Source organism: Babesia bigemina (assembly GCF_000981445.1).
Source record: "Babesia bigemina genome assembly Bbig001, chromosome : IV".
Classification (NCBI taxonomy): Eukaryota; Apicomplexa; class Aconoidasida; order Piroplasmida; family Babesiidae; genus Babesia; species Babesia bigemina.
This window is the reverse complement of record NC_027219.1, coordinates 473,212-495,878: the sequence shown is the minus strand read 5'-3', so window position 1 is coordinate 495,878 and position 22,667 is coordinate 473,212. Positions and strand designations below refer to the sequence as shown.

The window sequence follows — 22,667 nt, the reverse complement described above, 5'->3', positions numbered from 1 at the left end:
GAGAAGGCGGAACCGCCGATCGGCGCAAGCAAAACCGAAGCTGCGCGTACGCTCGGTTTGTGAACCGCCAGTTGTAGCCAGGCTGTACAGCCCGGTACGTGAGCGCTTGTACCGAGTTCGTGGCGTATGTCCACCACGCGGTGCCATGCGTAGCTTTCAGTTGAAAGCCGCAAACGTGCGCTAATTTGAGTCAACTATTATTCCACACCGTAGGTTCGTGAGCTCGCTTCAGAGGCGCTCCAGAGTCTGGATGTTTAGCAGCGCAAGCACGAGCTGGGTCGCCTTGGCGAACAGGTCGACGAGCTGCACGGCCTCCATGTTCACGCCGCTACCGCCGTGCCCCAGCACACGGTTGTGCTGGTAGAAGTGGGAGAACTTACGCGACAGCGCCCAGACGTACTTGCACAGCCTGTGCGGTTCGCGCATGCTCGCCGCCGCGTAAATGGCGTTCTCGAGACCGACCAGCTGCAGCGCGAGTTTCCTGCTCGCCTCGTTCGCGAAGGGGACACCCTCGGCGATCACCTCCGCGTCTTCCCCCGTACGGACGCCCATTTCTGCCAGCTTACGCAAAATCGACCGGCATCGAACAAAGGAGTATAGGATGCTGATGAGGTTGTTGCCGCCCTGCTTCAGCAGCCGGTCCGCGGAGAAGGTGTAGCGGGCCTCCTGCGCCGCTGACAGGTCCGCATACAGTATGGATCCGGACGCTGCGAAATCGGTGAGGCGTTGTGGCCCTGGCGACCTACCGAGCTTGCGCGCCATGTGCTCTCCCGCGGGTCCAAGGTACTCCCCTTTCCTCTGTACCTCGCGGGTGCACCTATCCACCGTGTCCTGCCATATATCCAACACGGAGGGCCCGGAGCCGGTGCGAGAACGCATCTTCTTGCCGTCGGCGTTCTGCACCGCGCCGAAGCCGACGTGCTCCACCCTCTGCGTCGTCAGAATACCGACACTCTTCGCGATTACAGCCAGCTACACCACATTAACTGCCACAGACGCCATCTTACATGCTCGAAGTGTGTTTTTTGTGCGTTGTCGGTCACGTAAATGACCCTGTCGGCCTTGTTCTCCCGCAGCCTGTGTTCAAGCGCCGTCAAATCTACGGCGAGGTAGGTGGCGTAGCCCTCTTTGGTGATGAGAACGAGCTCTGCGCACGATTGATGCCCACTGCAAGCTGGTATGTCCTACCGTTCTCTTCACGGGCTAGGCTGTCATCCGCGCCTGCGGCATCGCGACCCTCGGCGCTGCTGCTTGCAGTGTTTGGTGTGTCCACGCCTGCAAAAGGCTTGAAAAGGCATAAACATCCATCGCACGAACCTTCCGAATCATACATCGGCGTGCAGTCTCCGTCTGACGCCGCTGTTCGCGAAGCTTCGTTAACGTTGTGCGATTCCGACGCGTAGCCTCTGGCGGTGTTGGATATACCGGGGATGTTGACGGTTACGGCATCGTCGTCGTCGGTGCCGCCTTGGCCTGCCGCGCCACCACCGACAGCGTCCTCATTTGAAGTTGACGCGCAGCGCGCCACTATTGTCACGCTGCCGTCGGCCCTTCTCCGGGCATGGCCGGCGCCGATGAGCCGCTCCACCAAGGCAAACACCCGTTTCGCGTAGAGGCTTTCCGGGATGTCGCGCACCTTCTCCAGGTTGAAGAGCTTCAGCACGTCTCGATGGCTCCGCATCGAGGTTTTGGCGATGTTGTGCCACACTGCTTGGTGCGTGTCCTTCCCGCGCTGGAGCAGCGCCGTCTCCTCCTTGCAGCGCGCCATGAATGACGCATCCTCTTCGCACTTCGTTCTGGCTCGCTGGTAAATCTCGCCGACGGTGTTGGCGATGAGACCGGCGGAGACTGCGGGTGTGGGCTGCGCCAGCCTCTCCGTGGTGCTCATTTTCTTGTACTGCCACAGGCTGTACCCGATCTGCTGCCTGGTGATTTCCCTCAGCCTTTCGGCATCCACTTGCGACGGCGAAAACGCGTCCAGAGACGTTGGGTCGTACTCTAATAGGTACCTCATTATCTGACCGGAGTGCGATCCGAAGTCTCCCACGTGGTTGCGGCGCAACACCTTCGCTCCGCAAAACTCCAAGATGTTGGCAACGGCACCTCCTATTGCAGCCGACCTCAGGTGCCCAATGTGCAGCTCCTTCCCGACATTGGGACCGAAGTAGTCGACGACCACTGCATCCCTGGACATGCAGGGCACGTTGAGCCTCCTGGGGGCGCTGCATTGCATGGAGTTTAGCAGCCGCCGCAGGAACTCGTCCTTCAAGAATATGTTGATGTACCCGTTACCAGTAACGATGCAGTTACCGACGGAGTCGTCCTCCTTCCTGATCTCGTCGCGCAGGCGCTGCGCCACTTCGTCAACCGGCAGCTGCGTCTGCTCTGCGATGGCGTGCGTGACCTTCGTATGCAGGTCACCCTCCCACGCATCAACGGTGAGCCTAACTAGGGGTCTTTTGCATTGCCTGAGGATATCATCCGCCCTGGCATCGCACAGACGCTCAGCGCCTCGTTTGACCTGGGCGTTCAGTTGCGGTGACGGGGAAAAAACTTACAATAGTTTCAAGCGTAGTAAATCCACGCTTCAAGTCCGCGTTGTACTTAAACGCAACGACGAACGGTAACGCGGACAACACCAAAATGAGCAGCCTTCTCACGGCCGTCTTGTTGCGGCAGCCCATCGATCGATCTTCTCAGCCCAGGGGCAGCCGCAATGATGCGGCATTGCGCTGAACGACTGCTCCAGTTATGCTAAGTTGCATGTGAACCGCCACTGGCGCCTGCGGCGTGGAAGACGCCCGCGATGTCTGGCGACGCCAGCAACGTCGGCGCTACACACACCAGTGGATACCGAGTGCTACGCGCAAGCAAAAAATAAAGCGATACTTAGATAACTCCATATTCGATTTTCGAGGCTTTCAGGCCAGCACCAGTTAGGAATCACGCCGATCTTGCGGTCTCTCACTCGCCGACGCGGCGGAAGTGGCCGTCGGCCCAGTAGCAGTCAAGCGTCACCTCGAATACCGCCATGCGTATGCCAAGCATCTTCAGCACTTGTGCCTGGTTCGGCGTCAGCGGTTTGCCCTTCTCGCAGACGTGGTACTCGCCCAGGAGCTGAATCTTGCCCATGTTGAGCGTGGTCGGCATTCCCAGTTGCCGCAACTGTGGCTCCATGTTGCCAGGGAACACGTCCAGCGATTCGTCGTCCGGCTGAGATTGCATGTGTTGCTGTTTCAACGCGTTCGATAAATGCCTGGCTGCCGGAATAGGCCCGGGCATGTGTAAGACATCGCAAGTACACAAGTCACGAGGGCCGCAAAACGACCGCCGGATTCGCACTTACCTGCAATACTATGGTATCCGTGGCCGCGCTTCCGGCCTTGGCGAAGTCAGCCACCCGGTACCCCTCCAGCTTGCTTTTCACCACCTCCGGAGGCTCCGTAGTCACGAGCAGCGCTCGCTCGCCTACTATGCGCTGCGAATCGATTAGACACTGCACCGCGCGACTGTAGCAGCCGCGGCGCGCCGCGGTGACGTACCTCTGCGATTTTGTGCAGGTTGGTCTGCAGCTCGTTCTCGGGCTTGGCGCCCAGCGCCAGTTGAAGCACCTTGTTCTTGCCGTAGAACAGGCGACCGGGCCTCAGAATCTGCCTAATGTTTTCCAGCGGCGAGTTCCGCTGGTTGTGGAGCGCCAGCAGGTATACGAATCGCTCCCCTCCGTCCAGCGGCGCCTCGATGGCTGCGCGTACGGCATCCATGAGCGCCATCTTGCGCTCCCTGGCGTGCTTCCGCACAGCGGTGAGCTTCACTTCTCGGCTCCGTTTTGATTTCGGCATCTTGGCGGCTCGCTGGGCAAAGTTATCGATATTCGGGCAGTCGACGTCGGTGGCGCCCGGCAGCTGTGCGCCTTCTACGCCATGTGGCGTACTCGCTCGTGACCCGATGCACCCCTTCTATGGGCTACTTGGCTACACATTGCGTATAAAAATGAGATGATGCACACATAGGGAATCTGTCCACTGTATTACCTAGTTCTTGGCAGTCGGAGCAGAGCGCCTACTCCTCGCCACGATGGACCAAGATGTGCTCGCACATTTCGACTGGAGCGCATACGACAACACGGCGCAAAGCCGGTTCCTAGAAGGCCGCGAAGGCGTGTTCTGGTCGAATGGATTCCACAACCTGGTGACGCTATCCGTCGTCTGCGGACTCGCCTGGTGGGCGTACCGGCTTTGGTGCAGCTTCTACTCCTTGCGTTGCGTACAGGCCAAGATGCAGGCTATGCACAAGGTGCTGCACTTGCACGGCTTGGCGGAGTACTACGACGACCTGCTCATGCTCACGAGGGAGCACTTCAACACCATCGTCAAGTCGCATGACTACGTGGTGCCGCTGCCAGTCACGCGCATCCGCATGCCGGGTCACCTAATCGCAAGGTCGCTGCGCCTGCAGGTGGGCGACGGCTATGACTACAAACTGCCAATCCTGCCGACGCCCGCAGCGGAGAGCGCCGCGGCGTCCATGTGCCTCGACAACTTGGAAGTGTCGTTCTCCATGGACTGCAACCGCGCAACTTTCGTCAGCGCGCACTGGGGAGTGCCGGCCGCTGACTTGCACAAAATTTGCGTGGATAGCACAAGCGCGTTCAGGGAAGACCCGGTGACGCCCTTCAGCGTGCGTAGATTCCTCCGGAGAGCGCTCTTCCCCAATCGGCAGGTGCAGTACGAGAGCCTCCTGGACACGGAGGGCGCAGCGGAGCCGGACTCCCCAGACGACACCGACCACCGATACGGCCGCTTTACCGCCCTGGATTACACCCAAAAGATATGCTCCAACGAAGCGGTCTGTTACGACGCCGGCAGTGGGATCCGCTGCACGGTGTCGCCCACCATCAAGACGGTGGAAGAGGACGGCGAGGCCAAGTCCATCTGGGATGTGCTGCTCAGCCGCCAACACGCAGGCAGGGACATAATCCCACTCGTGGTGGTGCTGTACTCGCCGCGAACCCAAGACGCAAGAGTGTTCAGCGAGGGCAGCGTGGAGACCTACCTGGGCATCGCCGAGATTACCCTCATTACCTTCCGCGGAACCTTAAAGCCCACCATGTTCGTGCTGCGCGGCCCCAATAACCCCAGCGGCGTCGTCATCGACGGAGTCAAGCAGGTGTGCTTCTCGAACGATTTCGGACGGCCGCAGGAGCCACGCGATATGTACGGCATGGGGGACGAGGCGGACAAGGACTGCCTCATCTGCCTGTGCACCCGTATGGACACGGTGCTGATGCCATGCGGGCACGCATCGTTCTGCTACAGCTGCCTGCAGTCGCTGCGCACGGAGAAATGCCCAGTGTGCAGGGCACCGTTCAAATCGTATGTAAGGTTCCCTCTGGCGAGGACTGACAGCATGTCGTAATTTTTGAAGCAAATATAAAGAAGCGGTCATGCCTATCAGGCAATGCATTACACGTGCGGTTCTGGTGATACGTGCGCCACCGGTTGCCGGTGGAGGCCACACTTGTAGCTCGCTGCCACCCGGCGCACTAGGAGAGGTAGCTCTTTATCAGGCAGTTCCACTCCGATCGCAAAACTACGTCACGCAGGCGGGACGCGGTGTTGGCACGCTTGTTGGGGCGCCTAAACGTGACCATGCCCAGGTGGCTGTCGGTCTCGAAGTCCACAAACGACCCCAGATCATCGTCGTACTCGGCACCACTACAGTCGCCGTCGGATGAGCTGTCCCCGCTTTCCACGCACGACTCGTCATCGCCTGACTGTGCCGCCTTGTGTTCAGCCTTTAGGTGGCGCCCGGCCCCGGAATCCTGGGTGGAGGGGTAGTCGGCGGTTAGCATCGCTTCCGAATGCAGCGCCCGCAGTGGCGCTATGTGGGCCTCAACTTGGTCGCGGAGGAAACTTATCTCATGCAAAAGCAACTCCAGCTCCTCTTCAGCCGCTTTGATCATCCGGTCGTTGTCCCATATGGCGACCTCGAGGTCGTCACCCACGCAGCACCGGCTCACGGTGCTGCACGCACCGAGCAAAGAGTCCAAAGTGTTGCAAGCTAACCCCAGGAACTGCATAGCGCACTCGAATTTAGACGCTAGTTTAGGATCCGCTGACAGGCGCATTTGATGCGAATCTTTGGTGCCAAGGTTGTTCGGGTAGTCCACTGCGTTGGTGTCCTCGTTGCGTTGGCAGGAATGTTCCCCCCGGGTTTCACCACAGGTTTGCTTCGACTCTGCCATTGATGCATCGCTATTATGTTTGTGGCACGTAGTATCACTCTCGGCGTAATCTTTCATACGGCAACTGCCACTGCGAGCCGGATCGCGGTAAGCACCGGGCACGCAACGGACACCCTCTGCATCGATAACCGGTTGCGTTACACCCTCGGCATTTACGGGCTCACCATCAGCATTACTCACTAATTCGTGCCGATGCGGAGCCTCTATAGCTTCCCGTCCATCACGGACACCGCCGTTGCCCTGCTGGCCTTCACCATTGGCGTTATGGGCCTCCGACCGACTTTTAGACGTCGCGTTTCCAGGGCTCGTAGCAGATGAATCCCGATTTCCGCTGGGCGGAGTTACCCAGCCATCTTCGGCAGTGGTAAAGCTTGTCAACGACGAGCTGGGGATGTCGGATGGACACGCCGTTACCCCTTCCTTAATCACCGGAGCCGTCGTGGTGCCAACAGGTGGTGCTTCGCTTACATCGGTGTTGTTGCTATCGCCGAAACAGCCTTGTTTCTCGGAGGAAGAACACTCTTGGAGCGTGGCTGCGGTGTGGCTCGCAGTGACATACCCATTCTGCGGGTTTAGGAGGCAGTTCGCCGTCTGCAGCACCACGTGACCCAGTATGTGCACGAAAACCACGCATATCTGCAGCAAATGCACACCCTCCTTAATCAGTCTCTTACGCAGATGATTCCGTAACCTCATCAAACACAACTGCCTCGCTCGGTGTTCGCGGATCTTATGATCCTTCCACATCTGCAGGCCGCCGGGTACGTAAGATCGCCCTCTCTGCCAAGCGCCTTCGGCGAGCTCCGGCGCTACATAGTGCTCGTCAGTCGATGCTATGAGGTGGCGTTCGTCGCATGAGTGCTGGTTCACGCTGTGCCTGCACAGGTCATCTGAGACGGAGGGGCGCTCACGTTTGACGCGTGCTGCCGGTTCTACCCCGCTTCCTGTGGAGGCGGCGCCACATGTTTCATTTGGCTCCTCTTTTACCTTGATGTGGTCGCCTGTGGGTTCGACATGCGCGCCGCCACCGCGCGAAATAGCGCAGCTGTCGCCGCGCTCGCTGCCCTCATCCTCATCTGAGCCAATGACTTCAACCGCATCCGGAATAGTTGCAGCCGCTGTAAACGACACCGTGAGGTTTACAAAACAGACGTTCGCCGCGGAGACGAGCGACTCCACCTTTTGCAGAGGCAGCTCCTCCGCACTCGGTAGTGCCACGTGGCACAGCATGCTGAGGGACAGCATAGTGACAATGGCGCTTGCCGTCGCAGGCTTGTACGCCTTCACGCGGCTTGTGGTGTCTATTGGCACGCTAGAAGCCCAGCGACAAACAGCACACGCCGCGGACTCTGGCGACAGCCAACGCACCAGCGATTCGATGGCGAGGCGGCTGAGCACGTAGTAGCTGCGTTTGGTAAACTTCTGCCTGCTCAGAAATAACACGTCCAAATTAACGTAGCCACACTCCTTTTGCTCGTCGGCGGGTTGTTCGCACGCCGTGGATCCCCCGGAAGGCATGCCGACGCTACCTTGCTTCCACCCAAGGCTGTCCAGGGTAGCCCGATCGGTGTCAACTTCGCCGTACTCATCAGTTTCGTGTACACGGTTTATCTTGCACAGCACATTCGTCTCGTAATTGCGCTGGATGTTGGCCCCCTTGTCAACATGACATATATGCAGGAACAGCTGGTACAGCAGCCGGTCGACCTTGTTGTGCCGGAACAGCTGGTCCTCATCAACGCAAAACCGCAGCTGACCACATAGCTCGAATACAGACTCGAAGAACAGCAAATCCATGTCCGGCATGCCTTTGCTGAATCGAGGGTGTTCGGAATTAGCTGCACCCGCTTCCCGCGCCATGCTGCGATCCAGAGGCCCAGAATGCGATGGCATTTCTTCCTGCTCACCCCCGTGCTCACTTTTGACAAAGCGTCTCCAGAGCTTGCGCGCCACTCGGTGAGAAGGCGAATACTCAAGGAACCCGAATATACGGTGGTCGATGGCGCCGTCTACTCCCACATCGCCGTCGGAGCTGGTTTTCCTGCCGGTATCGTCGTCGCTCAATTCGATGTACCCGCAATTTATCTCTTCCAGGAACTCCCCCTCATTATCCGTGTTATCGTGCTGCGCGGCGTATTCGACGCGGGTCCGGAGGAAACTTTCGAACTTGGGTCGGTCGACGAGGGCCACGTGGACGCGGAAAAAGATGAGCCGCAAGATACGCCTGAATATGGCATCGAAATCAACTACTCTTTTGCCCGCAAAGCCGATATCGAACGCCTGCTTTGTTGGTTGTAGCAGTGCCTTTCGAAGATAGTGCACCAGCAGCGTACGGTAGATGGCGAGCTGGCTGCTGTGGCACTCCAGTGCCATGGATGCGTCGGTCGCGATATCAGTGTACAGCAGTTTGAGTAGGAGGTTCAGGAGGTTGTCGTCGGTGATGTGGCTGCCATAGTCGGGTGATGCAAAGTCTTTGCCACGGCCCAGCAACACTGCAATCCTGACAATGCCAACGTGCGCGTCCGCCGTTTGAAGAACAACAGTGTCGCCCATGAGTGATGCTAACGCCACCATGGCATATGCAGTTGCAGACCTTCTGCAGTCCCCATCCCCGACTTCCAATGAGATGTTGGCAGAGCAGGTCTCACCCTGCTGCAGCACCTGCCACAGGCCATCCAAAACATGGTACGCCGCCTGCCGGCACATCTTAAACACCACATTATGCCTAGTCGACGACGTCCAAGCATCGCGTATCATTAGCGCTGGGACGAAGCTGGCATTGTTGGAGCAGACCCCTGCTGCTTCGCACAGCGCCCTGTGCACCTCTCCTAAATGCTGCGACGGTTCACCCATTATGTAGTCCACGCGTGCCGCGGAATCTACGGGAGACTTCAGACGTTCGGCACGTGAAGTTGCCGCTGCAGAAGGTTCACTGCAGCCGTTGTATTTGCCATTGGCGACACCAGAGCTCCAGCTGTAAAATTGGCGGTGCCTGAGAACCTTATCAACAATCACACGCCCGTCGTCTGATTGCGATAGCTTGGAAGCCAGCAGAGGCCTGCTGTACCCCTCGTCCAGGATGACATCGCCCATCAGGTGGTTGTCCTCGATCATTAAGATGGCACCCGCCAACAAGGTCATGCACGCTCTGTGGACGGGATCGGCGCTTGAATTGCGATTATCCCATATGTTGCCGAAAGCCATCACGATGAACGTATCGCTTGTGTTTAGCGCAATGGGCGCTCCCGTTGTTCGTGCTTCATCTACACCCGGCTCCTCTTTTATTAACGGGGGCTTGCTGAATACGACACCGGCGCACAACCCTACGCACTCATCCACACGTTGCAGACTGTCAGCAGCAAGTTCGGTATCTAGTAGTAACTGCGCAGACCTGTTCAAGGTGCAGCAGTTGGATGTGGCACGGTTGTCGCAGCTACTGCTGCTTGCTTCGCCTGGTTTTTGCCGCGCGCAGTTTCCAGCCATTCCGGTCGCGACAAATTTATCTTCGGTCTGTCCTTCTGAGCTTTCCTGCGGAGGCACAACCGCGCCGTTTTTATTTGCCTTAGGTGTCTTGGCGGCCACCCACTTGGCAAAGTAACCAATCAGCCTTCGCGTGGACAGCTGGCGACACCCCTCCAGCGTACTGCTAGAACCATGAGTGCCAAGAGACGTCGTCTTCGAGATGAGGTTGAGTAAGATGCCGGCCATCCTGCCATGGCAGTCGCAACGTTGGGGCTGCCCACTCTGCAAATTGGCGACGTTGCAGCGCAACACGCCGCCCCAAAGCTTTTCCACCAAAGACAACTTATCGTCGGTGCGGCATTCGTGTCTCAGATGCAGCCTCTTATTGTCGAAACCGCGGTCGAAACGCAGGTAGAGCGCTTTGGTGCTCATGTCTTCGATGAACCGCGTCGCCTTGCTACATGCGGGCTCGGGGTCGGGCTCGAGGAGGCCTCGTTTGATAATTGGCAGCACCTTCAGCAGGAGAGAGTTGCAGCTGGCCGCGTCTATAGCGTGATCACCGCTCTGGGCTTCTGTAGGGTGTATGAGAACGCCGTACAGAAGCTCCCCGAGTGTGTCGTGGCACTCCAGCAACTGCAGCATCAGCCTTGCTTGAGTCCAGGATGAGGACAGTATCCCATAGGCAGCGTTGACTAAAACTGCTTCGTTACCTACACGGACTGTGAGTTGTCATGGCATGGGTATGCTCACCAAGATGAGGGAACTGCGCGAGGTGCACGGCAAACTTGCCGCAAAACCACCAACGCAGCAGGAGCCCAAGCACGCATCGCAACCGTTCTGGATCCGGGTACGCATCGGTGGCGAGTTGGCGGAACAACAGAGCGCCTGCGAACGTTAGCCGACACCACCGTAGAACCTACACTCGTAGTTGCTGAGCCACCGCCGCTGGATGCCTATCAGCGAATTGCATTCAGCCAGCACGTTCGCGGCGCCTTGGACATCTTGAGGCCATGCTCTCGTCAATAGGGGAGTCCAGTGCTCGTAGAGGTGCTGAAGGGTTTCCGACTTCGTGACGGCGTACCTCCGGAGCGCTACCCTCACAGGCGACGCCTTCGGGGTCCTCCTGACCCGCGAAGCGGTGCTCGGCGTAGCTCTACATGATTTGTCCACTTGCTCGCGCACTGCGGACGCCCTAGGGGTCGCGGCAATGGCTTCTTGCTCACATGTGTCGGAGTCCGACGCCGACGACACCCCTGTGTCTATGAGCTCGAGCTGCCCGGGGATGTAAAGAGTGGCGCCAGAGCTCGAAAGCGGCTGGAAGCCGTGTGTCATGGCGCTGTCATCCGGTATTACGCGCCTTAGGGCCGCTTGATTGACTGGAAGACACCTCCGCGCAGCACGTACTGTGGCTGTCGTTCCCTTTTAAAGCCCCCATGCGTAGCACTTGGAGCGACCAACGCGCCTTATGAACTAAAATGAAGTGATGTGTACGCTCGTGTTGGCGCAACTAGCTGCGTTTAAAGCCATAGCGGCGGTACCGTGTCTACCGCAAGCGTAGAGTCCAATTGAGGGGCCAGAGGCCCAGTTGTAAGATTTAAGGTTTAGTTTAAGGTTTAGCTCGCTAATGTGTGCGGTAACGGTGTAAATATCCGCCTCAATAATCGCAACATCGGTCTCTGCGTGTGTGACCGATGCCATGGAGAGGGGAGGCTAAGCCACCTCAGAGGAGATCGCCTACAGCAGGTTGATAGGCGCCTATCGATCCCTGTGGAGGTGTCTGATCGTTAGTGACGATGAATATCTGCGGATGCATCGCCCGGCACGTCGAGGACGTGCGGTTCCACTGGCAGCGCCGGCGGTACATATGGCGCGCATCATACTACTACAACCTGATGACGTGCGTGCTGTTGATAGGTGGGTATGTGTCAAATAAGCGCCACATGTTATAGGCATAGTGCTTTCGTTCGCGTTCCACTACCTCATCACCAACTTCAAGTTCTTCATGAGTTACTGCTGCTCTGCGCGCAGCATCAGGACCATCACGTACTACATCGTGCTGCACATCAGCTGCACAGGTGGGTCAAGAGTGCACGCCGCCAACATGCGCTCAGCCATTATACTGGCGCTGGCCATATTTCTCGGCCGGGTCTGCAACATGCTCTCGAACATTATCATCAGCGACTCCATGGCGACGGACGGTTACATGCATTACCTGGGGTGCGGGGTCAAGTGGGTGCCCTGGGGACTGGCGGTCCTCCTGGTCTGCATGGTGATGATGCACTTTTCCTCGCTCATCTGGATGTTCGCGAACTCGCGGCAGTGGTGCGAGAACCGGTTCAACGATGCGGCGGTGAACGCGGTGCGAAACTGCCGACTCATCGTGCGGGGAAACGTGCCGTGCAACTTGTCGATCATCAGTGGTACTCACAAGGAGATCCGTGAGTGCAACAGCCCACAGTACCTCGTGAACAAGCGCCTCATGCTTCTGGCCCTGGTGGACAACGCGTCCGCACTCTCGTGCTCGATAGAGGACCCCGCCGTATGCAACGCCTTCAACGACGTTTTCACCGGCAAGTGTAAGTGGCAACTAACTTTGCGCTATTGCGCGCAGATGTCGATTGGAAGCGTGCAGAGCTTCGCGGCTGTCTGGGCCAAGTGCCCGAGAACCTGGACAAGTTCAAGGATCGAGGTTCGTCCAGCGACCTGTACAAGTACCTCATGCTATACGCCATTTCGTGGGCGATAGTCTACGTGCTCTTCATCTGCTTCTTCTACATCATGAAGCGCACCACAGAGTTCGACGCCATCATCTACCAGCCCAAGAACCCTGCAGAGAACATTGTCTTGAGGTTCACTCGACCCCTAACGCCATGGTCGTAAATAACAGGGGCTGACAACGCCCTGTGCGTAGTTTGAGCAGGTCTACTAGGCGCTGGAATCTCAATCGCAAATCGCAATATTGGATCCTCAACACGCGGGTGCCACGACGGCGGCCGGGTCGAGAGCCATTAGTCACCATCAACTCTAAATATAGTAATGGCAGCCGATAGGGCCACTAAATCGCAATCAAACTTCTCCGACGCTCCTCCAGCAGGTAATTAACCGTAAATGTCGCATTTTGTGCGTGCGTATGTTTCGGCGCCTTTGATGCGGCCGTTTGCGTGTTATGTGTCGACTATATGGGTAGTATTTGCGCGAAGTTAAATGTATTGTGGCACTTGAGCTGCGTATTGCGGTAGTGGACGGCATACGGGGTGTGTTTGGCTGCCTAGGTGGACGTGCCGTTCTTCTGCAGCCTCTTCTCCGCGAAACATTTGTCGCGGAGGCTCGCCACTTCGGCGCTGTTGCAGTATGTAGCTGGTGGTGCGGCTCGCAGTGACCTTCTCGCACTCATGAGGACAAACTGGGTTGCGGTGACGTCGTGGCTGCCTCCCTCAAGGTAGCGGATCGCGGTTGTTCATTGCGAGTCGAGTGACGCCCCACGGTGCAAAACACACGCTGCGAGCATGTATATAGGCCTATTGCCTCTACTTTTGTTAATGGTGTTGTTCCATGTCGCTTTGGTCTTGACTGATGGTACCTGTGGCCACCTGGCAGCTTCGTGGCGTCCGTTGTATTATGCGTCAAATGTTTTGCAGCGACGCCGCGCAAAGCAGCGGAGCGAGCCACGGAAAATGATGACGCCGACCCGAAGATTAACCCATTCACGAAGACGCCCTACTCGCAGCGGTACTACGATATCCTCGAGAAGCGGCGGCAGCTACCAGCATGGGGTGCGCGCAAAAACTTCGTCAAGCTTCTCAGGCGGAACCAGGTGCTGATCCTGGCGGGAGACACGGGTTCCGGGAAGACCACCCAAATTGCGCAGTTCGTGGTTGACGCCAACCTTAACGACGGGCTGCAAGTGGCGGTCACGCAGCCGCGTAGGGTGGCGGCCATGTCAGTCGCCGCACGCGTCGCAAACGAAATGGATGTAAAGCTAGGGGAAACTGTGGGGTACTGCATCAGGTTCGAGGACCGCACGTCGAAGAACACCGTTATCAAGTTCATGACGGACGGAATGCTCCTGCGGGAGGCCATAAATGACCCGATGTTGTCCAGCTACGGCGTCATCATTCTCGACGAAGCGCATGAACGTACCATCGCAACCGATGTCCTGTTCGGCCTCATTAAGGAGGTGGCCGCCAGCCGCGAAAACCTCAAGATCGTCGTTATGAGTGCCACCATGGATGGCGACAAGTTCCAGGCGTACTTCAACGGCGCCGACATGCTGACCATACCGGGACGCACGTTTCCGGTGGACATATACTACACGGCCGAGACGCAAAGGGATTACCTGGACGCTGTGTACACGGCCGTCATCACCATCCACAGGGATGAACCCGACGGAGACATCCTGGTGTTCCTGACCGGTGAAGACGAAATACGCAAGCTCGAAGATCGTTTTCATCCTGTGACTAATATGTATAAAAAGAAGCTGTGTGTCGTGCCCCTGTACGGCAGCATGGAGCCGGCCGAGCAGGCGAAGGTATTCGAGCCGGTGGAGGGGCGCAAGTGCGTCCTGGCCACCAACATCGCCGAAACGAGTCTCACAATCGAAGGCATAGTCTACGTCGTAGACACGGGCTACGCGAAGCAGAACGTCTACAACCCGCGCGCCCGCGTAGAGTCGCTGCTGGTGGCACCCATCTCGCAGGCATCCGCCACCCAACGCGCCGGTCGTGCCGGAAGGACCAGACCCGGCAAGTGCTTCCGGCTATACACGGAAGCCACCTATAACGAGCTCATCCCGCAGACATTCCCAGAGATCCTGCGCTCGAACATTGCCACCGTGGTGCTGAACCTGAAGAAGCTGGGTATCGACGACCTGGTACACTTCGATTTCATGGACCCGCCTGCACCAGAGACCATGATGCGGGCACTCGAGGAGCTGAACTACCTCGGAGCTCTGGACGACGATGGGGAGCTGACCCCCACGGGCGACCTCATGGGCGAGTTCCCGCTGGACCCACAAATGTCCAAGGTGATTGTCTCCTCGCCGAAGTTCAACTGCACCCGTGATGTAGTGGCGGTATGCGCGATGCTCTCCGTGCCCAATCTTATGACCAAGCGCAGGGACAAGTACGATCGTTTCAATAAGTACGCGAGCTCTCTGGTGCAGAGGGTTACGCACGATACGAGCGACCACATCACGTTCCTGAGGATTTTCAACACCTACCAGGCGATGCTGCACAAAGCAAAAGAAAAGCTAAGTGAGTTCTTCTTACTCACACGCGTGAATGCGAAAGCAATGGAAGCGGCCACGCGCATATTCGATCAGCTCATGAACCTCGCACACAAACGCCTTAAGCAACCGGCGGCCACCGTCAGTAGCCAAGGCAATACCGAGGACGATGTGTTGAAGTGTCTCTGCACCGGGTTCTTCCAGCAGGTTGCCGTAAACCCTGTGGGCGAACTAATCACCATGAAGGACAACCAGGTCGTTCACCTGCACCCGTCCAGTGTTGTCACGCACGCGGATTGGGCGATATTCCACCAGGTGGTGCACACGTCGCGCACGTACATCCGAACGGTCAGCGAGGTGTACCCATCGTGGCTGTTCGAGGCGTCCCTCGAATACTTCAACCCGGCGGAAGTCCCGGACCGCCATGTCAGGGAGCGCCTTAAGGCGGACCTCAGGTTCTACAAAGAGGAGCTGGACAACGCAAAGAAGAACAAGCGCCGTCGATAAAGCCATGCAAACAGCAGCCGCGAACTTCACGCTTTAAACAATGTGTGGTCCTGGCACTTTAACCCTAGTTACATGGTTGTGCGTACAATTTCATCATTACTCTGCTTTTATGGCGGTTTCATTGAGCCGGTACGGCGCGGGTGGCACTGCTGCCAGTTGTTCCGCGTTCCTATGCATACATTTGATGCGGAGGTTTATTATGTACAGCAGCAGTTAAGTTGGATTCCATAAAACCGTTTCGCGGTTGTTGAGCGACTTCTTTGCGATAGTTTCACGCGCGGTGCGTGTAAAAGCTCTGCTTCAACGCTGTTAGCACGTCCTTCAGACCTCCAGGCATGTTGCGGGGTAGCTCGGTGATGGCCAAGGACACGCCGAGGCCCAGCACCTTGACGATGACGCCAGCGGAGAACGCAAATACGCCAGGCGACTTGGCAGTGTCGCCGCCGCCTAGGGCGTATAAAACGTCGAGGAACATCCCAGGTCGTATAATTGTCCACGGTTGCTGCGGAAACCAGCGGCGAGTGACCTCGCCGGCCACCATCAGGTAGTGCCGACCACCGGGTGGTTTCCCCCGGAACCCACTGTGGCGCATCTCAGACCCGTAGCGCACACCCATGGTGACGTCGTATGAACCCACGGGGGCAGTGGCCCTGTGTTGGCACCGCAGGTACACCTTGTCGCGCCACGAGCATTCCCGCTTGCTGAACGTTTCCAGAGGAACCTTGACACTCATCGCCTGCTGAGTACACGCACTTCTGCCGAACAGGTCAGACCCGGTCGACTGGGTGTTGCCCCTGAGCTCGAGGGTCTTGGCATCGCCGACGACGCCGACCCGGTACCTGCCGGGGCCGGCGCTGGAGTATAGGGTCGCACTGACCGCTGCTTTTGGAGCACCATCGCCCTCGGCGCTCTTGCGCAGTCTCAGAAGCCGCATCAAGTCCCTTGCCCTGCAATGCGCCGCCACGGTCAGCCCCGCGGTGTCCCCAGCACGGTCCATCCATACAGCCTTCCTCACTGAGTCGTAAGTCAGGCTTGCGCTCAGCTTGTGCTTCTTCGACATCGTGTACCACTCTGCGAGCGCTATTTCCGCGCCCAGGTGGCCCTGGATACCGGTCCCAAACAGGTCGAGGTCCGTGACGCCCGCGCGAAGCTGGGCGCCCCCGCCGGAGAGCAGGTTGGCCATCGTGTAATCTACCCTCCGCGTGACACCCGGCCCATCGCAGTAGCAGTGCATGTACAGCGCCCCGTCCGGTGCACGCCAGATGGCGTACTCAAGGTTGCTCCACAGCCCGGCGTCTTTCACGCTGTTGAACAGCGCAGGGTCCAGCCTCACCAAGGTGCCAGACCTGCCGAACAGCAACCGCTGCAAGGCGCCATTCGGCTCCTGCCTGAACTTGCCCCGCGGCATGCTTGACGAAGAGCTCATGACCAGATGCATGTGGCCCACGTCGACCTCCGCTCCGTGATCGGGGTCCCGAACGAAGAACCTGAAATTGGCGACAGGCACACCCTGCTCTGTGCATTTCACAGTCAGACGCCTGCCATCCGGGCTCACCTCGTGACCTGCCACGCGGCTGGCAAAGAAGCTGTTCGACTGGTAGAGCTCGTTCACGGCACGGCACACCGATGGCGCCAACGATTTCACCCTGTTGGCGCGCGACAGCTGAACCGGGATTCCACGCGCTTCCAGCTGACTCAGGATCAGGCGAGGTGCGCTGCAGCCCTCAAGTGCGATAGGGCTCCCGCCGCGCCATAGAAGGCTGCGCAGCACGCCGAAGCCGCCGGCCGGCGCTACGGGGACCCTTCCAGCCGACTGTGCAACCGCCGCGATTAAAAATACTATAGGTGCGACATTGATTACCATTATTCAGGTGTGGTCGCGCTAGACAGCTCCCCGTGCGGCAGGAGAGCCTGCACCCGTGACCGTTGGGGCAGCAAACGACGCACATCACGCTCCAACACGGAACGCAGCACCGCAGCGCTATCAGCCGCACACGAACCGGTGTGCATGAGCACTTTCGTCACATCGGACGGGTTTTTCTGGAAGAGGTGCCGCAAAACGGACGCCGTCGCACGCTCAACCGCTGGAGCAGTGGACTTGCACATCAGCAGCGCGATCAGAAGCAGGTTGCCGAATAGCGACCTGTTGACGACGCGCGAAGACACCTCCTCCACGAACTCCAGAAGCTTCGTGGTGAACTTGAACCTGATGCTGCCGTGCGTCTCGTCAGCACTGGTCACGCAGTTATCGGCGGCCTCCGACACCACCAGGTCAGCGATCTTGGCGAACACGTCGACCATCCAACGCTCAACGAAGGTGTAGGCGTGCCTCGTTCCAATGGTCATTATCCCCAGCACCAGCGACATGCTGCGCAGGTTTCGCATGCTACGTTCCAGACAGTCCATGAGTGCGTCCCAGCACTCGTACAACCGCACGCGCAGCACCGGCACGTTGCGTGAGAACGCGCAAAAGCACCTGTGCAACGCGAAAAGGGCCACGTAGCGGGTTTCGCTCGACGCTGAGCTGAGGTGGTAACGGCAGCGAGTCGCAATCAGCGTAACGACGGCGAGGCGGTGGTCCTTGAAGTCCAACTCTGGAGACGATCCCTCACAGCCAACTTCGGCAACATCCTTGCTGGAGTTATCCGCCAGCTGGTCGCACGCGTCGGCGGCGGTCGCTTCGATGGCAGGAAGCTCATCTGCCGCTTCAGCGCCAGCAAGCACTTCATTACGCTCAGTGTCTTGTGCCTCACTTAAAGCTGTTGTTGCGGTTGACGATGGCGTTTCGCCGGAGTTATACCCCAGTTTACGTGATGAGAACCTATCATTAGTCGTGATGGTGGCTTGTTCAGGCGCGCCTGAAACGGACCTTTGCCTTTTCGGGGAACCATCTTGCGTAGGTGTAATTAATGGCATGTCGTGCCAACGTAGTAAATCGCGTAACATCCGCTCATCGACATCGCCTCTCAGTGCCGAGGCGGGTTGGGTCGCCCTTTTCACGTGTGTTTGGGGCTGCTCCCCTATTACCTCGATTAAAGGGGAATGTTGAAAACGCTTCAAACCACCCAGCTGAGCTGGTGGAGCAATGATATCATCCAAAAGTGAAGAATGCCTTATTGGGCGCGATTCCGGTCTGAGGTGGCCCCCGATGTGCTTCTGATCATTCCGTGGCGTGGTATCATCGAGTAGTTGTGAGCCGGGGCACTGGTCGGCTTCCCTAATTTTACGCACATGAATTCTAGTCCGATCTGTACGCTCATTTGACTCTACCGTAATGTGCTCGTCCCCCGCCAAAGGCGATCCAACGTATTGTTGGTCATGAGGCAGGAGGTGCGAATGGCCACGCTCCGAACCATTGCCCGACAGCCCCGGCACTTCTGCCGGCAAGTCCGACACTGCCTTGCCATTAAGCGTTCCAAGGTGAAATCGCTCTCTAAAGTGCTCAATTACATCCGATTCAACGTTGTCCAGCACTTCGTACTGCCCATTGACGTAGTGCGCGATGAAGGCGTAGCAGTACAACGCCGTGAGTTCGGAATTGGCATCTAGGCCCAAGACGCCGAGCGCCGCATTTGCATGTAAATCCAGTTCCGGGAGCCTCCAGGACCGATCCAAGTGCAAGGCCAAGTCAAATACATCCTTCACGCCCAAAAGACGATAATGCAGCATAACAAACAGCACGTCGGACACACTGTGGGCCATGCTTGTCCCGCAAAATTGGCTCTGTTTCAGCTCCCTTACGCATCTCGTGACCAGGAGGGTTTTGTAAAATCGAAGCAAGTTCTGCAAAACAGCGCCTTTTTCCGATGGCATGAGCGTGTCGGAAGTGGGCGGGCGCAACACCTCATTGCCCTGCCCCAATTCGCCTGACACCAAACGGTGATGGACGCCTATGTGAAGCAGCAGGCTGCGAGCGTACTGCGATATAGGCCCTGAATCGGAGACGCACCAAGGAAGCAACCAGAACAGGATGTCACATACCTGGTGCCGCGGCACCGTCAAACGGTATCGCGAAAACAACACGCAAAGCAAGGCCAGGGCAGACAAACAGATTTTGGGGGACGAACAGCCTGGCTCCACAACTGTCAGAACAACCACATCGACCACATCGCACGCCACTTCTCTCAGCGCTGCGGGGCCGTGGCTCAGTAACCCGCGGAGCAGCGTCAGTAGTTGCGCAGCCTGCGCGCCACTCTCCACACCTCCTACGAAGCACTCTACAATCTCCGATACATTTTGCACCTGTAGCGATGGCGGCATCCTGCTGATGTATTGCGCGGCTACGCGGGAGAACACTTCCTCTCTGGGCTCAGTGAAATGCGCGAAATCTGGTGGCGCATCGCACAGTGCCAAGAGGCGCTGCCTCTCCAGATGGGCGCTTTCATCCTCTTTAGGCGGCGTAGCAGCGGCGTAGAGCATGCCTAAGACGACGTATTCGTCCAAAGGTTCCATGTCGGGCACATGCATCTCCAAGTACGCGTAGCCTTGGTATGTGATGAGCGCTTGATCCGATTCCGGATTATTGCGTAAGTGCCCGTCCACAGTCCTGCACAGTGCCAGCTTGGCGGGAAGCGTGGCATCGGTCATAATGCGCCGCGCGTCCGCCCACAGGTCCTCAGTGCCAAGCATCGCACAGACGTGGGCCACTAGGCGCGTTAGAAAGGCGGAGGGCACACAGTTGCGGCTCATGCATGCGGCACACAAGTAGCCTAATTTTTGAGTATGCGCCGCGTGGTAACGATCCAGGATCAGAGTAACCACCTCGGAAGTTTTGAGCACCCAAGTTTCCTTGATGCTGTCCTTCGCAGCCGAGCACCGGATACCACCGCAGTTGCACGCCAATGCTGCCCTGATCCAAACCTCGAGGACGGTTATAGCACGCCGGAAGTCCGATTCGCGCACGCGCGGCAGAACGCGTACAATCCGGGAGACCAATCCTGGGTAGACACGGGCCAGGACGCCTTCGCCGGGGGCATTGGCCAGTGCATTTAAAACCGCAGCTTTGTGCTGCGGAGCGCTACTGTAGGTCAATATCTCCAGCAGCACCATGTAGACATGTACAGCGCTCTCGTGGTTTTTTACCTGGCCGACAAGCGCGATAGACACCTCCAGCAGGTCATCCACCACCAGCGAGTGCCGGCGGAAGGCTTCCGGAGAGGAGTGGACATTGGAGTCGCTCTGTGCGAACAAAACGCGCCACACGGCTACAATGCCGCAGAACATAACATCTCTATGAGCCTTGGTGTCGTCTGAAGGGTTGCGCGTCACCAGCAGTAACAACTTCGCCAACAGCGGTCCCTGCTGCTGGTAGTGCCGCTGCTCCAAGTCGGATCGTCCCACCGACTGGACGGGCAATACGGTGAACTGAGCAGCTCGCAACAGGTTGTGGCGGACGATTTTCCGAACCTCTTCGGTGGAGGAAGGCAACTTGGAAAGGGCATCGGCCAGCTGCTGGCATACGTCGACCAGATTCTGCAGACATCGCGTTTTGTCGCCCGGGCTGGGCACTCGGAACCACCGTAAGATAACTTCGTTCAGCTGCTTTTGTAGCTCTGCAAGCACGGCGAGCTCCATCTCGAGGATTCCACCGACGCAAAACGACACACGACCTCATAGCAGCAGCGCGTTGCCGCAAACGAACGATAGCACCTCTGATCTAACTGCGTTCAGTCATTACTATAGCTGTTAATGTGTATGGTTAGGCCCCGCCGCCGAGCGGAGGGTGCGACGAAAATGCGACGGCAACGCCTTCGCGCAACTGCAGCGAATCAATCCTTGGGGAGCGCGTGATTCTGCTGGAACTTCGCAAGCTTAGTTGCAAATGAACGCTTCAACTCCCTTTCCTCGTAGTACCCGTCCGCATCGTCGAACGTGGACACGGTCTTGCAGTAACGCGGGCCTCGCGGCCGCTCTACCGCGACGCCGCCGTCCACGTCGCCCGGCCGTTGCCTCATGTACCACGGCGTGCAAACCGGTTTAAAGTCCGGTACCAATGTGGCAGGGGTGCCGTCGGTGTACACACTCACGACCCGGGGGCCCTTTGAGGCCGCATTGTACACGTAGCTGCCGCTCTTTATCAAGTTCTCGCGCTGCCTCTTAGCGCGCTCGTTTGCGTCGCGCTCAGCCTCCTCGAAGAGGTTGATGTGGCCACCGGAAGCCTTCTTGTCGAACTCCGGAAGCGGAACCAGCTCGGCGGCCTCGGCGGAAGGCTCAGACTGCAATATACCGCGGCTGCCAGCGGTACTTGCGGGCGAGGGCGACCGGCTGCGATTGACGGGCACCGGTTGGGGTTTGCGATTATTGCGACGGCGGGAATGCCTGCGCTCCTCCTTTAAACCTGAGTCACCTTCGGGTTTGTTGCCGTCGGACTCGATGTTGCGGACGGCCTGTGACTGCCTGCGTAGCTCAACAAGCGAATCGGTCAACCGCTGTCGTTTGCGCTGATCGCGGCTGTCCAGGCGACGCTCGATGTCGCGGTGCTCGTCATACTTTACCTCATACCGACGGTCGGCGCGATATACGTTCCACTTCTTCTGAGGAAGGATGTTGAGCCCTCCGTGACCACCCATGGCCAAAACGAAGCGTTCAATGCAATAAAAGAGCCTTCTCAGCCTTCTTGGCGCTAAGGGAGGTGCGCTGCGCGATGCAAGCTCAGTTCAGCGGCCACACATCCGACCTGTAGAAGGGGCCGCAGGGCGAAATCGCTACCATCGTCGGCACTGTGGAATGTAGCTACAACGTCGTATTTATTTTATAACTCTTGCGAAAAGGCGCTTCTAACACCTGGCAGCGAGATGGAATACGTCCGATGACACCCGCATGACAGAAGAAGCCTGGCAAGCCTACGGACAGAGTAACACACCCGTATCAAAGGAGAAATTGCTCATCAGTGGCGAAGCGCCAACAACTGTGTATAAAAGGGGTTCATGTGACGTGCTGTGGCCGAAATCGCTGAAACGGAGCCAGACAGTTCGCCACTTCGACGCTGCAAGTTGCCAGCCCGCGTACTTACCCCCGACTGTCCAAAGTATCATGCCACATGGAAACAATTTTCTGGCTATGTAGTTCGATTTGACATTTTTAAAGATTAAACATTTTGCGTGGGATTATATTAAGGCGCAAAGCCGTTGCAAAGGTGTGAAGGATATCTGAGCAACTCGGGGTTGGAGTATTGTATATGGCTAGGCCCTAACGTCGTTATGTGACGACTACATATCACGAGGATCGCGC

General features: G+C 57.8%; 9 protein-coding genes across 9 annotated transcripts; 4 read left to right on the top strand and 5 right to left on the bottom strand.

Moving 5' to 3' along the window:
- Positions 1-228: 228 nt before the first annotated feature.
- Positions 229-2,684, bottom strand: BBBOND_0402230 (arginyl-tRNA synthetase, putative; the record flags this gene model as incomplete). The annotated part of the gene is made up of 6 exons (XM_012914465.1): positions 229-707; positions 747-972; positions 1,008-1,147; positions 1,189-1,275; positions 1,318-2,521; positions 2,559-2,684. The coding sequence occupies 6 exons, from the start codon at positions 2,682-2,684 to the stop codon at positions 229-231; spliced, it is 2,262 nt and encodes a 753-aa protein (XP_012769919.1).
- A 280-nt stretch (positions 2,685-2,964) lies between these two features.
- BBBOND_0402220 (-mRNA turnover protein 4 homolog) lies at positions 2,965-3,839 on the bottom strand (the record flags this gene model as incomplete). Its single annotated transcript, XM_012914464.1, has 3 exons — positions 2,965-3,213; positions 3,347-3,478; positions 3,543-3,839. The coding sequence occupies 3 exons, from the start codon at positions 3,837-3,839 to the stop codon at positions 2,965-2,967; spliced, it is 678 nt and encodes a 225-aa protein (XP_012769918.1).
- A 235-nt stretch (positions 3,840-4,074) lies between these two features.
- On the top strand, positions 4,075-5,415 carry BBBOND_0402210 (hypothetical protein, conserved; the record flags this gene model as incomplete). The annotated part of the gene is made up of 1 exon (XM_012914463.1): positions 4,075-5,415. The coding sequence occupies one exon, from the start codon at positions 4,075-4,077 to the stop codon at positions 5,413-5,415; it is 1,341 nt and encodes a 446-aa protein (XP_012769917.1).
- A 127-nt stretch (positions 5,416-5,542) lies between these two features.
- Positions 5,543-11,038, bottom strand: BBBOND_0402200 (hypothetical protein, conserved; the record flags this gene model as incomplete). The annotated part of the gene is made up of 3 exons (XM_012914462.1): positions 5,543-10,416; positions 10,457-10,591; positions 10,627-11,038. The coding sequence occupies 3 exons, from the start codon at positions 11,036-11,038 to the stop codon at positions 5,543-5,545; spliced, it is 5,421 nt and encodes a 1,806-aa protein (XP_012769916.1).
- A 461-nt stretch (positions 11,039-11,499) lies between these two features.
- Positions 11,500-12,586, top strand: BBBOND_0402190 (membrane protein, putative; the record flags this gene model as incomplete). The annotated part of the gene is made up of 3 exons (XM_012914461.1): positions 11,500-11,620; positions 11,656-12,282; positions 12,318-12,586. The coding sequence occupies 3 exons, from the start codon at positions 11,500-11,502 to the stop codon at positions 12,584-12,586; spliced, it is 1,017 nt and encodes a 338-aa protein (XP_012769915.1).
- Positions 12,587-13,245: 659 nt separating this feature from the next.
- On the top strand, positions 13,246-15,437 carry BBBOND_0402180 (pre-mRNA splicing factor RNA helicase, putative; the record flags this gene model as incomplete). The annotated part of the gene is made up of 2 exons (XM_012914460.1): positions 13,246-13,282; positions 13,345-15,437. The coding sequence occupies 2 exons, from the start codon at positions 13,246-13,248 to the stop codon at positions 15,435-15,437; spliced, it is 2,130 nt and encodes a 709-aa protein (XP_012769914.1).
- A 271-nt stretch (positions 15,438-15,708) lies between these two features.
- Positions 15,709-21,011, bottom strand: BBBOND_0402170 (hypothetical protein, conserved; the record flags this gene model as incomplete). Its single annotated transcript, XM_012914459.1, has 2 exons — positions 15,709-17,239; positions 17,326-21,011. 2 exons carry the CDS (start codon positions 21,009-21,011, stop codon positions 15,709-15,711), a joined length of 5,217 nt encoding a protein of 1,738 aa, XP_012769913.1.
- A 194-nt stretch (positions 21,012-21,205) lies between these two features.
- On the bottom strand, positions 21,206-22,006 carry BBBOND_0402160 (hypothetical protein, conserved; the record flags this gene model as incomplete). The annotated part of the gene is made up of 1 exon (XM_012914458.1): positions 21,206-22,006. One exon carries the CDS (start codon positions 22,004-22,006, stop codon positions 21,206-21,208), a length of 801 nt encoding a protein of 266 aa, XP_012769912.1.
- A 250-nt stretch (positions 22,007-22,256) lies between these two features.
- BBBOND_0402150 (hypothetical protein) lies at positions 22,257-22,502 on the top strand (the record flags this gene model as incomplete). The annotated part of the gene is made up of 1 exon (XM_012914457.1): positions 22,257-22,502. One exon carries the CDS (start codon positions 22,257-22,259, stop codon positions 22,500-22,502), a length of 246 nt encoding a protein of 81 aa, XP_012769911.1.
- Positions 22,503-22,667: the final 165 nt, after the last annotated feature.